A 14,612-nucleotide genomic window follows, 5' to 3' on the forward strand; every position below is an offset into this window, starting at 1 on the left:
CATGTAAGTGTACCAACTTATATAGAAACGTCAAGACGGGTTTAGGAGTGGCATTGGTTTATACTCAGTCGCTCTGGGAGGACATTAACTTCCTGTCCCATTTTTGGGTTGGAGAAGGGGCAGGGGTGCTTGCTTGGCTCTTTTTCCCAGAGCAGTTATTATTGATCGGATGTTTGGAATGTGCTCTGTTACTTTAACATTAGCCCTTAATTCTTTGCAATGGTAGAGGAGCAACAATTTGGGTGCTGCTAGCTGGACTTCTTCACACAATAATTTGTTTTTTCCCGTTGTGGTAGCCGTCTGTGACATTGCTGCACATTAGGTATTTGGATTTTCAGTCCCATCTTTCCTATTGCATGAAGTGCTTGGGCGAAAAAGACAGCCATTTGCCAGAGAAATATGTTTTATGGGTTCCTTGTGAAAATTTCTCTAGCTGCAGACACTTAGGTTGACAATTTTGCCCACTTTTCTTTCTTACATTCTACCGTTTTCAACAAATCACTTGATGGACTGGAGCCAGATCATGAATGCCTAGATCACTTCAATGAAATGTATGCTTTCAGCCAAGTAGAATAGAGCGTTGATTTCATAAACTGGCTCAACAGACTTCTTGGTTTTTTCCTGATTTGTATTATAAGAGGAAGTGATTTGTCCAAATTCACACAACTTTAGAGCAAAGGCATTACTAGAACTCTGAACTGTTGAGCTAAGGATTGTTTCTAAATGCCATAAATTTTTTTTCCTGTTACCCATATAATATGAGCTGGCTTTCTTAGAATTGTACCAACTAATGACTACAATGACTGAGGTCCTTTGTTCAGTTCCCAAAGCACTTATCAAGATTTTGGATTCAAGCTTGAATCATCGAAGAAACATTATATGGTGTCAAAGGCAGTCCATCATTTTCCTGTCCTGGTCTGTGGGTAGGAGAGTGAGTGGCCTTGAAGCACTGCCATGCTGACCGACCTTTATGTGTAAAACACAGATTCTCCTCTTTAGCAGGTCATTCTTGCTCCATAGCTGCTTTTGGGTCAAGTCGCTCTAAGAAGCGAATTCTTGGTCTTTCAGCTTAAAAAGAAAAGTTTTGTTTTCCTTACTCCCTCCTCTCCTTTGCACTTACTGTCAGAAGTAGACAACTGTATGTGGTGTCTCATATAACATTCTCATTTATGCAATTTCAACTTCAATCCAATTCATGTGATTTACTTATCATTTAGTCTGCATACCACATCTACAGTTGCTAAGTCTAAGGCCTAAAGACTATTTGAACATTGAAATGGATCCCCTTTTGTTCTCTGCCAGTTACGAAAAGATAACCTTGAAACTGATTGGATTGAATAAAGAGGTCAATGAAGCTACCAGAATAGCATCTATTTATGTTGTTTCCATAGTTACCATTGGTTGAGTGCTTGTCATGTGTCCAGGCTCTGTGTTGAGTACAGGTAAGAGTCATCTGTAGACTGCAGAGGAGAAAATAAGTCAGAGAGAGGCTACGTAAACTGGTGAAGGTCACAAGAGAACACGTGACTTAGGATAGTGACTAAGAGCCAGACTTAGGAAGTCACATTTAAAAACTGAAGTCACATCTCTATACCTAACTAACGTTTTTTGGGTCTATTCTGCCTATTTCTTCCAAAATAGCCAACCCATAGCCTGTAAATGCCCTATAAAATTAAACCTTAGCATGATCTGTGAAGTTTTGTAATCTATATAGGAATTTTTTTCCTTCTCTTCAATTTTCTATAAAGTTCTATACTTCTTTGAGATGAAATGATTCACTCATTCATTTTACAGATGAGAAGCTTTCCCAAGATCTTACGTCTTACGCCGTCTCTTTGATCTCTTCTGCTCTGTGGCAGTCTCAGAGTTTCCTTAATTTTAACAACTGTCGCAGTCTTAGGTCGCCCCGGCCCCGGTGGCACAGTGGGCAAGTTGGCTGCTCACTAGCACGTCAGCAGTTTAAGACTGCCAACCACTCTGAGGGGAAAAGTGAGGCTGGCCGCACCTGGAAAGACGTGCAGCCTTGGAGACCCAGGGGGCCGCTCTGCTCTGCACTGTGAGTCGCCCTGAGTCGGAAATGACTCAATGACAGTGAATTGAGTGAAGTATTTTGGAGAATGTCCATCAATTTAGGCTTCTCCGGTATTTTTAGCTTGGGTTTATCATGGGATTAGACTGGGTTGATGGGTTTTGGGAAAGAGAACCACTGACATAAAGTATTCTTATCTCCGCATCCTATCAAGAGTGCCAGATGTCACTGGGGAGGCTAACCTCGGTCACATGGTTAAGGCAGTGTGTGCTAGATTTCTTTCTCTGCTATAAAGTTATTGGTTTTTTTTTTGCTTCCGTTTCTTCCTTCACTGGGTATCTAAGGGTTACTGCTTTAGAAAGGACTAGGAAGTATCAACAATGTCTCTCTTGTGAATTCATTCCTGGCTCACTCTGAAAGTCTTTCTGTTCACAGATATCAGTTGGTGTATATGATCCTTGTAACTTAGCCCGGTACCCTGGATGGCCTTTGAGGAATTTTTTGGTCTTAGCAGCCCACAAATGGTAATTATAAGTGCGCACCCACGTGTGTGTTTCTGTTTGTCTGTATGTTTTTGACAGTGTGTGTGCTTATGTCTGGATCACCATTTTTTATCAGATATATTCATTTTTCATCGGAGTCAGGTAGTAAATCAGTCAGAGTCCAGTTTCCATCTGTGCCGAGCCCTTAGCTGGGTCTGTAAGGGAGCCGCAGATCCGCGAGGTATTGTACACGGAGAGCCAGAAGTCCCAAGTCCCAACACAGGCGTTCTTCAGCCCTCCCTTTCTGCTGCCTCGGTCATTTCAGACAGGATTTCCCTCTTGCTACCTTCATCTTCTTTTCCTAACCCGATAACAACAAAAGCAGAGACTCCAAAAGGCTAATAATTAGTACATAGTTAAACAGATGCTGAAGTTCATTAAGGAAACAAAATTAAAATAATAATAATACAGTAATCTGCCATCCAACCTGATTTTTTGAAAAACGACAAGTCCAAGCTCTGTCTGCAATGGGCAGCAAAGGGCACTCTCCGACGTGGCTGGGAAACAGGGTTCTACCCGAGACCAAAACACCTGTGACCCAGAGACCTCTCTCTTGGGTGTACAACCTACAGAACTGTGTGTTTGGAAGCAACCCAAATGCGTGCAAACATGCTTACACAACATGGTTCATAAGAGCTGAAGACTGATAAAAACCTAGACGACCTTCAGTAAGGAAATGGAGATTAAATTGTGTATTCATTACAATGGACTTCGTTGCAGTCAATCTGAAAGCAGTATTGCTACATGTACTAATATGAGTCCATTTCAGAAATACAGTGTTGAGAGGAGAAAACTGGATGTAAAAAGCTATGATCCAAAGTTTAAAAACAGGCCAACACAGCCTGTGTGTTTAGCAGTTAGCGTAGTACTTAACTGTTAACAGGGGTAGTGAGTGACTGGCACAAGACATCGGACAAGCCCCTTTATCCTTTGGATTTGTATACTTTTCTGTACGTCAGCTCTGCTTAACTGAAAACATTGACTTGAAAGAAGTGAAGGAGACTAATTGTAATTTGTCCCCAGTGATATATCCATGAGGGGGCTCCGAAAGTTCATGGAAACAGTCCAGCATCTTCCGATTCCATTCTTGCGTGAAGCTGTGAAAGCCCCCTTGTATACAGGTGCAGTTTTCCATGGACGAGAGTGGACCCAAGGGCCCAGACCTTAGAGGTTCTTTTTCAAATACCTCAACCTTAGTTTTTAATTTTGTCTACTTATATTTCTGCCTTTAAAGGATTCATTGGTTAGAATTATGTATGTACAATGTGATTGCTATTTAAAGCTCCCTTAGAAAGAAACCACAGCCAATTTAGATTTCAACCTCTAAACACTTAGGCCGGGAAGCCTGTATGTATATAATCAGAATCTCAAAAAGGTTACAGTGAATCCCTGGGTGCCAGAGAGGCATAATTAAAGTGAATGGAACCTTGTCCATCTGGATTTGCTGTACTTCTGATGCCAGCTCTTCTTTTCCTTCCTTTAAAAACAAACAACAACAACAACAACAACAAAATGGGGTCTGGCCACAGGAGCAGCCATGTCCGGTCTGTGGAGGTGCTGTGTTTCCGAGACCGTACCTTGCAGGGCGTGAGAGATATCACCCACAGCATCGTCTTTGAAGTGAAGCTTCCAGAAATGGCTTTCAGTCCAGGTAATTCACTGGTGTTTGAGAATGCATATAAGGATCACTTTTCAGAAGCCAAATCAGGTGTACTTTTTCTTCACAATGAAGGGGGTGCGGCTCCTCCTGCCTCTTTGCCCCTGCCCTGGAACAGAGGCCCTCTCTGTGATTCACACAGAACAATGGCAACGATTGGCAGCAGAACATTTTCTTCAGGCAGTATCGTAGGTTTTGAGGATTTATTCTCCCTAGTTTTTGTTTTTATTTAACACAGAAATCTGTATTCCTCTCTTGCTTGAAGGATGAACTAATACAGCACTTAATTATCTATTTGTTGCGTACTTGGCAATTGGAATCGATCCCGTGCTCCATATAGCGAACCCCTCAGCAAAGGTGCCGCTGCTACTTTTCCCACTCGCCATTTGTGTGGAAAGCATCAGTGCCCATTTTATAATCGAGGGAGCGTGGCGTCTGTGACATTTTAAATATGCATTTGTGAACCCGCCCACAGTAAGGCAGGAGAAAGGCCTGGCAATCTGCTCCCCAGAGTTCACCCTCTTGAAAACCCTGAGGCGCAGTTCCACTCGGTTCACAAAGGGTTGCTGAGGCTCAAGCTCAGCGCAGTGACTGCTGCTTGTTTTTGTTTCTTTCTTTGGTGTGCGTGTCTCTATAGGCAATAAAGTTTGTGGCAGAACCCTATTATTCCATTTTATTTTCTTTAACTTCTTGTATATGTTGTTGCTAGTTGCCATGAAGTGTTTTAAGACGGCCCATCCCAAAGTAATCCCTCCGAGTGTGTGACTTTGATGCTTTTAAAGGTGCTCTCACAAAGTGTACAATCTTCTGCGTGTCCTTTCTGGAGTGCAAAAGTCACACGGACTCAGGATTGGCTCTGATGACATTTTCCAAGTGATCGTATCTCAGACGGCTCAGAAAGATTGACGGAGAGCTCTGCTTCTCAGCCAGAGGGAGGAAAGTGCTTGGAGCCCTGGGAAATTCTTTGCCTTTCTGCAGTCTTTAGGGTTCGCATTTGATTTAGCACCCTCTTCTGGCACATTCTAAAATAGCGTCTGCATAATGTTAACTTGAAGACAACACAAGCTGAAGGAGCCGTGGGGTGCGCGCTGGGCTGCTAACCAACAGGACAGCGGACTGAGCTAACTGCTCAGTGGAAAAACCAAGTGGCAATCCACACCCAGAAAGATGTACAGCCTTGGGGATTCTGTGAGGCAGTTCTAGCCTTTTAAGCATCAACTCCACAGCAGTGGCTTGGGGTGAGTTTGGTTGTAATGCTCACTTACATGACGTGATCTTCTTTTACTAAACTGGAACTTAAAAATAATTTTAGGGGCTGAAGTGACGTTGCCAAGCAAGTCGTAAGTGCCTCCAGTCCAGGCAAACGCTGAGCTACCTTCCATGGATTTCTTGTTGACCCCCCCCCACCCCTCCATAAACGGGGGGAGGGGACAGTGCAGGGTGGGGGGTGATTCCATATTTTAAGTTGCTGAGTTACTTCTACCCCCTGATCCCCACAGTACAGCTAATATTTTGTGAGGCTGGCATATAGACAAGGAAATAGTATACATTTCATTTGAAAAAGAAGTTTCTGTAAGTATTGGGTGCTAGCTGTGAGGTTGGGGCTCAAATCCACTAACTGCTATGCAGGAGGTAAATGAGGCTGTTTGCTCCTGGAAAGTTTTATAATCTGGAAAACCCTCTCTAGGGTCACTGTGATTTGGGATCAGCTCGATGGTCAGGGGGTTTGGTTTTTGCTGTCTAATAATGCCTTCAATACAGCGTCTTTATGACTGATACAGATTGCTTACATTTAGAAAAGGCAGATTTTCTTTTTTTCCATATAGGTTAGTATTTTTTTACCCTTATATATAAATACAGCGTTATATTGTGTGTACTTAGGAAGTCTTAGCATGATTCCGAATAGTAGTGTGAACTGACAGTATTAGTGTGATGATGCTTTTTAGCATTTCTAAGCCATTCCATCACTGCCAGGGCAGTTCTTTTAAGAAGGATTGTTTTAAATACCGCATGCCTTCTTTGCTCCCTGGTGATGCAGCCAAGGCATCTTTGTAAAGCTAGCAGAAAGAGTACGCAGGGAGCTGGCATCAGGCATCAGACACTGCCACGCTCGGGAGACGTGCCCTCATCCTGCGTGCCCCCCTTGGAGGGGTGTACCTGGTTACTCAACCTCAGCAAAATGGAACAGAATTTTCCCCTAAAAATATTTTCTTGTTAACTTGTGTTGTTTTCAATTGCCATTGAGTCAGCTCTGACTCACAGCGGCCTTATGTAAAACAGGACGAAATGTAGTCCCGTCTGAGCCATCCTGACTGATGGTGACTCAGGACTGCACAACATGTCTACGTGCTGAGCCCCTTGAGTGCCTTCCAACCAGCAAACAACATTCAGGTGGATACAAAGGGCTTTCTCTCTTTCTTTCTTTCTTAGACAATCTGGTTTCTTTATTTTTTATTTAAATCATTTTATTGGGGGGTCATACAATTCCTATCACAATCCATGCATACATCCATGTGCCAAACACATTTGTACATTTGTTGCCATCACCATTCTCAAAACATTGCTTTCTACTTGAGCCCTTAATATCAGCTCTTCATTTCCCCCCTCCCTCCCCCCTTCATAATTCATAAATTACTATTATTTTGTCATATCTTACACTGTCCAATGTCTCCCTTCACCCACTTTTCTGCTTTCCATCCCCCAGGGAGGAGGTTATAAGTAGATCCTTATCATCGGTTCCCCCTTCTACCCCACCTTCCTTCCACCCTCCCAGTATCGCCACACAGCACTGGTCCCGAAGGGATCATCTGTCCTGAATTCTCTGTGTTTCCCATTGCTATCTGTACCAATTTACATCTTCTGGTCTAGCCAGATTTGTAAGGTAGAATTGGGATCATGATAGTGGGGGAAGGAAGCATTTAAAAACTAGAGGAAAGTTGAATGTTTCATCGTTGTTACCCTGCACCCTGACTAGCTCCTCTCTTCCCCATAACCCTTCAGTAAGGGGCTGTCCAGTTGCCTACAGATGGGCTTTGGGTCTCCACTCTGCACTCACCCTCATTTGCAATTATATGATTTTTTTGTTCTTTGATGTCTGGTACCTGATCCCTTCTACACCTCGTGATCACACAGGCTGGTGTGCTTCTTCCATGTGGTCTTTGATGCCTCTGAGCTAGATGGCTGCTTGCTTATCTGCAAGCCTTTAAGACCCCAGATGCTATATCTTTTGATAGCTGGGCACCATCAGCTTTCTTCACCACATTTGCTTATGCACACATTTGTCTTCAGTGATCGGGTTGGGAAGGTGTGCATCATGGAATGCCAATTTAATAGAACAATGTGTTCTTGCATTGAATAAGTACTTGAGTCAAGGTCCAATATCCATTTGCTGCCTAAGTACTAAACCTATAAATATATGCAGGTAGATCTATTTCCTCACCATCTTATATAAATATATTTACACACATACATGCCTGTATTTAGACCTCTATAAATATCTTTTGTCACCTAGTTCTTTCCTCTATTTCCTTTTACTTTCCTCTTGTCTCACTTTCCTCATGCTCAGCCTTCATTTGGGTTTCAGTAATTTCTCTCGGTTACATTGCCCCTGCTGAATCCCTACTAGGCCTCTCACACCCTCCTTGTCACTAATTTTGGATCACTTGTTGTTCCCCTGTCCCTGGGTTGGTTAACACCACTTCCTTAGCCCTGCCTCCCCCTCTCGGATGTTCCTCCAGAACTATCGGTCCCACTGTTCTCTCCTCCAGACCGTTCATCCAGCCTATCCTATCCAGATAGATCTGTAGAGATAATAATATGCACCAGAAAAACAAGGCACAGCAAGACAAGGCGATGAATGAGAGCACAGAGAGGACAACAAAAAGAAAACCAATGACCCATAAAAGAATTAATTAATTTTTTAAAAAAAGAAAACAAATTTTCAAGAAAGGAAAACATGTAAATAGATCAAGGAAGGTCTGATTTTTTAACTCTAGGCGTGTCCTACAGTCAAGTCCGATGGGGTGCCATGCTCTGGCCCCAGAGTCTGACTTTGTACTCTCTCAGGAGCACCCTGCTCTGCTCTCCCCGTTGTTCTGTGGCACGCCTTTAGTGTTTTGCCTTGGTGTCATGGGGCCAGTCCATGCCAGTCCTGACACTGAGTCTCCAATGTGGTCCCCTGTAGGGCCCTGGGTCAGCAAGGGAAGGCGTGTCTCATAGTGGGATCAGCCATATGTTCTACTCTGTGCATTGGCTATTCAGAACAGGAATATTGTCCTCCAGGCCTGATGGGCCAGGGTGTGCTCCACTCTCTCTTCCTCCCTCTTCATTTGCTCCCATTTGCTCTGATCAGATATGTCCCTCTCCCCTGGCTGCAGCTTCAGTGCTGTCCTCTAAAGTAAATTCTTCTGGGGGAAGGGGCAGTTGTCCAGGTAGCTGGTATGGGGGCTTAGCCCTCAGACTCCTCCACTGGTTCCCCTCTCCATGCTGGCACGCTGCATTTGCACCCCGGAACACTGGATTTAAGTCTGGTCCCTCTTTCCCTGTGGAGACACAAACAGTACTTTCCCCTTGGGTAGGTCAGTGCCCTTTTCCCCCACCACACCTCTTTTTTTTCCCCTTTCCTCCCCCCCCGCCCCGCCTACTTTTTAGTTGGCTACCTTATGTACCCCTGGATTTGGTCTGGCACCTGCCATACTACCTGGACTTCACCCCTGGAGTGTTTGTATACAGTAGCTTTTTCCCTGTGCCCCTTTTGTATTTTTCTTTTCTATAAACTTACCTCAGGCGACTCATGTTGTACTTGTCCTTTTGTGCTTGGCTTACTTCACTTAGCATAATTTCCTCCAGTTCTTCCCATGCTGCGATATGCTTTTTGCATTCATCACTGCTTTTTAGCGATGCATAGTACTCCTTTGTATGTATTACCACAGTTTTTTAATCCATTCGTCTGTTGATGGGAATTTGGGTTGTTTCCAACTCCTTGTGATTGTGAATGTGCCACATTAAACATTGGAGCACAGATGTCCGGCCGTTGTTTGTTTCTTACCTCTTCTGGATATATGCCCAGTAGGGGGATTGCTGGGTTATATGGTAACTCAATTTCCATCTGTTTTAGAAATTGCTAAATTGATTTCCATAGTGGCTGTACATAACTACAGGTCCACCAGCAGTGGATGAGAGTTCCTATCTCACCACAGCCCCTCCAACACTTGTTACTTTCTGATTTTTTTGAATTGGGCTTTCTTTGAGGGTGTTATGTGGTATCTCGTAGTTGTTTTGATTTGCATTTCTCTTATGGCTAATGATCGGGAACATTTTCTCATTTGTTTATTGGCCATTTGGATTTCAGACTCTGTGACACTTCAGGTCCTTTGCTCACCTCCTCAGTGGGCAGTTAGGTTTTTTCTCTTATTGTAAGCTTGCAAAGTATTGTAGATTTTAGTAATAAGGCCTTTGTCTGATGTGTCATTGCTAAAGATGTTTTCCCAGTCAGTGGTATCTCTTATTACTCTCTTGATGAATTCTTTCAATGTACACAGGTGTCTTATCTTCAGAATATCCCACTTGTCTATTTGTGTCTCCTCTGTATTTGTATCCTTCCCTATATCTGGTAGCCTATGTAATCCCTGTGCCAACGTTCTCAGATTTGTTCCAATTTCCTCATTGATGGCCCTAATTGTTTGGGGTTTTATCTCAAGGTCTGTGATCCACCTTGAGTTTATTCTTGTGCTCAGAGTGAGGTAAGGGTCTTGCTTCATTTTTCTGCAGGTAGATATCCATTTTTCCCAGCACCATTTATTGAAGAGGGCATCTGCTTCCCATTTAATATTTTTGGGCCCTTATCAAAGATCAGTTGCCTGTATGCTGATGTTTTTATTTCTGGGTCTTCAGCTCTTTTCCATTGGTCTGAATATCTGTCATTATGCCAGTACCACACTGTTTTGACCACTGTGGCCGTATAGTACGTGCTAAAGTCAGGTAGAGCAAGCCCTCCCACTTTGTCCTTCTTCCTGAAGAGTTCTGTGCTAATTCTGGGCTTCTTCCCCCTCCATATGAAGTTGCTAATCAGTTTTTCCAATTCTTTGAAGAAGGATGGGGGTATTCGTATTGGGAGAGCATTGAACTTATATAGTGCCTTGGGCAGAACTGACATCTTTGCTATATTGAGTCTGCCAATCCATGAGCATGGGATATTCTTACATTTGTTGAGGTCACTCCTGATTTCTTGAAGTAGTGTTTTATAATTTTCCTCATACAAATATTTTGTTTTTTCAGTCAGGTATATCCCTAGATATTTCAATTCGTGCTTGGCTATTATAAAGGGTACTACCTTTTTGATCATCTCTTGTGTGATCTTGTGGCTTCTGTTTGTTGATTTGATACAAGGGTTTTCATTGTCTAATTTTCTAAAGTAATTTGCCAGGCCTTTCTCTCTAGTCTGTCATCTCTACGGAAACCTGTCCGACATGGTTAGCCCTGCTGGCATTTGGAATACAAGTGTCAGCCCTTTCAATGTCACAGTGTCGTGTGAGCCACGCAGGGGGACAAGCTGACAAACCCATGCAGTTCAGTGTGTCTTATAGGTTTAGATTGTGTGGAGGCAGATATGTTATTTGAAATATTATTGTAGATAGTATTTTTTTATTCATTAAAAGCTTAAAGTATGTCAAGTTTTTTTAGAAATGGCTATAACATTATTAGTAAAAAGGTGTTTTTTTGCAATGATGTTTTATTTTGTATCATAATGTTTTGTCTGTACAATAGGGTGAAGATTAGATTGGAATTACTAACTATAGGACTAGATTGTGAGTCCACAGTTCCTGTTAAATATTCTCACCACTGGTAGTGAGTCAATTCTAACTCATAGTAACCCTATAGGGCAGAACAGAATGGTTCATAGAGCTGGGAAACAAAATCGTTTTTTTTTCCTGACAGTTTTATTGGCAAATAATTTACATATCATGCAATTCAATAGTTCAAGCGCATCAAGAAGAGTTGTACAATTATCACCACAATCAGTTGTAGAACATTTTCATTATTTTTGTATTTATCATTATTAGCTCTCCATTCCCCCTTCCCACCTCCCTGCTATACTCCGAAACAGAAAACGAACAAACTCACTGTCGTGGAGTCAACTCTGACTCCTGCCACCTCTATGGGACAGGGTATAGCTTCCCCGGTGGGCTTTTTAAAACAGTTTTATTGGCACTTAGTCCACATATCGTACAATTCAATATTTCAATCGTTTCATCATATCCAGAAGAATTGTACAATCATTACCACAGTCAATTGAAGGACATTTTCCCCTCCCATGGTTAAATTGCCTTTAAAATGAGTTGTGTAATTACTATCAGTTTTAGTGCTCCTAACCCCCCTCCCGCCCTCAGTGTTCACTCCTGAAATCCCTCCCCCTCTCCCCCCTTCCCCCCCCTCATCCTCTACAAAGCCTTGCATCAGTTACTATCTCCGTTCATCCACTCCTCCTATGCTTCACAAACTGGGAAAACCAATAGAAACAATGAAACAATTGAAATAGAGTGGTAAGGATAAACTAATAATAGTGTAAAGATAAAAATCATGAGTAAGAAAGAAAAGACCACTCTCAGTATTTGAAAAGCCAGGGAAGAAATGTTTGTCATGGAACATGCTGGAGATAATTGCACCTAGAGCAAATTCAGGCTGGGTCAATAGGGAGGTCAGCTGACCAAATATGAAGATCGATGCAGCATAAACAAGATCACAATGATATCTTTCTGATAGTAAGACTGTTTGAGACCCTTGCCTGTGGCTAGTGGGGGGTCGGCCAGAGGCTCAGTCTGACTAGATACTCTGCCGATGGGTAGGGGGCCCTCACTGTTCTCCAAAGCCTTCTACCAATTGGATGTTCATCATTTTAGCTCTGATACTTGGATTATGTTATTGTCATAATTGGATCACACAAGCTGGTGTGCTTCTTCCATTGGACTTGGTTGACTCCTCACTTAGATGGCTGCTTGTTTGAATACGAGCCTGTTAAGACCTCAGACGCTATTCTGCTTGATAGCCAGGCTCCATCTGCTTTCTTCACCACACTTTGCTGTAGCACCCTTATCTTCAGTGATCATTTCAAGCAGGGCCATGTGATCAGAACTAACTCTTCTTGGATGGGGGTTAGAGTTAACTTGGAGCCCAGATTCCATCTGCATGTCCATAGCATGTGCACGACTCAGGTTTACTTTGGTAGCCAAGATATGACCAAAAAACCTCATAAGACCAACTACACCAATACAGCAACAAACCAACCAGCAGACAAACAAACAGGAAAAAAAGAACAAACAAACAAAAATCAGCCTAAAGACAGGAAAACAAAACCCCATAGAAATAAAAAGCACAATATTTTAAGTCATCCCCCTGGGGTATACTGAACTGATCACATTGTCAATTTTCCCAATGACACAGCCCTCCCAACACTCTCCTATGGGAGTACAAACAATTCCACCTTGAGCCACAGCCCATGAGTTGTTGCCCTACTCGGTTCCATCTCCCACTTGATGTGGAGACTAAATCTTTTTGGAAGCAGTGAAGCCTCATCTTTCTCCCTTGAAGTGACTTGAACTTTTGGCCTTGGGGATTACAGACCAAATACTCAACCAGTGTGCCACCAGGGCTCTTTAATGATCTGGTTCTAACTCATGGTGAGCCTCTCAAGGGTTGCTGAGGCCATACATCTGTAAGGGAGCAGATAGCCTGCTTGTTCTCCCTCTGAGTGGCTGGTGGTTTTGAACTGCCAACATTGCTGTTAGCAGTCCAACGCTTACTTGACAGCATCATTCAAGAAGCATTTTTAATTTAACATGGGATTCGTAATCAAGTAAAATAAGAATTAATTATAGTTTGGAAATATCCCCTCCACCCCAGAAAAACAGAACATCCAAATCTTAAACTCTTTAAGAACCTGAGCCTATTATTTTAATTTTACTTTTTGTTAGCATAAAAAGGACCACCCCAGGTGCCTGAGCTCAAAATGAGAAGCAACACACTCTGGGTTTTGCTGCGAATGATGCCGTCGGCAAAATTGGGGCCGAAGCTAATTAGCTCATGGTTTGCAGTTGGTTATAATGTCCCAGGAAAAAAAAGATTGTGTAAACAAAATCAACACCTTCTAAGAGCCATAATTATAATGAGCAACAGTCTTCTAAAAAGCAAAGGCTAAACTTTCCAAGGAAAGGAAATGGAGATGTTGACAGAAATATAATAATAGGGTGCTGGCCAAACAAAGCCATCACACAAGTGGAAACAGACATAAACTCTCCCCTCACAGACCTGTGCAACTTGACTTCCAGTCAGAGTTTCTCTTCCTGCAGATACTGCAGCTTGAGACTGTCGTGGAAAGAAACAGCCCCGGGAATTGCGAGCTGCGGCATTGAGACTTTCCTGTGAGTGGTGGGGATTCAGTGAGAGGTCAGAAGGATGAGAGGGTAGCTGGCCCCAGGAGCAAGATTTCCCCAGCCGGGATCTCACCAAGAATACAGTAACCAGGTTTCATTAAGGCGACGAGGTGGCAGAAGTGTTCAACAGAGCAACAGAGATTTTTAAAGACAATTTTCCAACAATAGAATGGAGCAGCATTTCTCTGACGTGACTCCTGAAATATTAATTGGTATTATAGCGCAAAGGAAGGAGATAGGGAGAGAGCTGGGTACGTTTGGTAAACAAAGTTAAATAAAACAAACTGGTGTAACAAACTGGTGTTGTGGCTGAATGCGTCTCAGCGTGTGTCCATCTTCCTGATGTGCAGTAGGCATGTCCAGATTTAGGCAGCAGGGCATGGGAACACAGTGTCAGCATAGAAGCCGTCTTCAAGCATACTGAGGTACAAGATGCTTCTTTTCTGCTGCAATTAATTCTAGAGGGTTCCACTGTTGCTGTCGATTCTGTTCCTGGAAACCCTTCATGGCCGAGGAGAACTGATTCATTTTTATGGGAGCAGATGACTAAGTGTTTTCGGCCCCACACCCGCTGGTGGGTTCCAGCAACTGAACTTTCGGTAATCTGGCAGGCGCTTAACCATTGTACCATCAGCGCTCCTGAGGGCTCCCATAGACCCACTGCTCTCCACTCTCTCCTGCCCCATCGAGGCCCTCTCAGCAGAGCAGAGCAGCCCCTGGGGTTTTCCAAGGCTGTGCCCCTTTGTGGGAGCCGAGGCTGCCTCATCTTTCTCCTGCACAGTGGCTGGGGGTTCGAACTGCCCCAGACTTAATCCTTTCTGCCGGGATCTTTAAATTCTCTGCCGAGATTTAAAATTCTCTTTAAAAAGGCTGCAGAGCAGGGTTTAAGAGAGAGGTCATTGAAGAAGAGGTACATTAGGGAAACCGCAAGTCTGAATGGACCAGGATGAGCTTAA

At 43.2% G+C, this 14,612-nt stretch overlaps 1 protein-coding gene across 2 annotated transcripts in view; it reads left to right on the top strand.

Moving 5' to 3' along the window:
* The window catches only part of ATG7 (autophagy related 7), a 273,741-nt gene that overhangs the window by 56,483 nt on the left and 202,646 nt on the right, over window positions 1-14,612 (top strand). For both annotated transcript variants that reach the window (XM_075550029.1, XM_075550030.1), the window contains 2 exons: window positions 2,465-2,553; window positions 4,101-4,222. In XM_075550029.1, coding sequence (XP_075406144.1) covers window positions 2,465-2,553; window positions 4,101-4,222 — 211 coding nt within the window. The remainder of the gene's footprint in view (window positions 1-2,464; window positions 2,554-4,100; window positions 4,223-14,612) is intronic.

The sequence above is a fragment of the Tenrec ecaudatus genome, chromosome 5 (genome assembly GCF_050624435.1).
Source record: "Tenrec ecaudatus isolate mTenEca1 chromosome 5, mTenEca1.hap1, whole genome shotgun sequence".
Taxonomy (NCBI): Eukaryota; Metazoa; Chordata; class Mammalia; order Afrosoricida; family Tenrecidae; genus Tenrec; species Tenrec ecaudatus.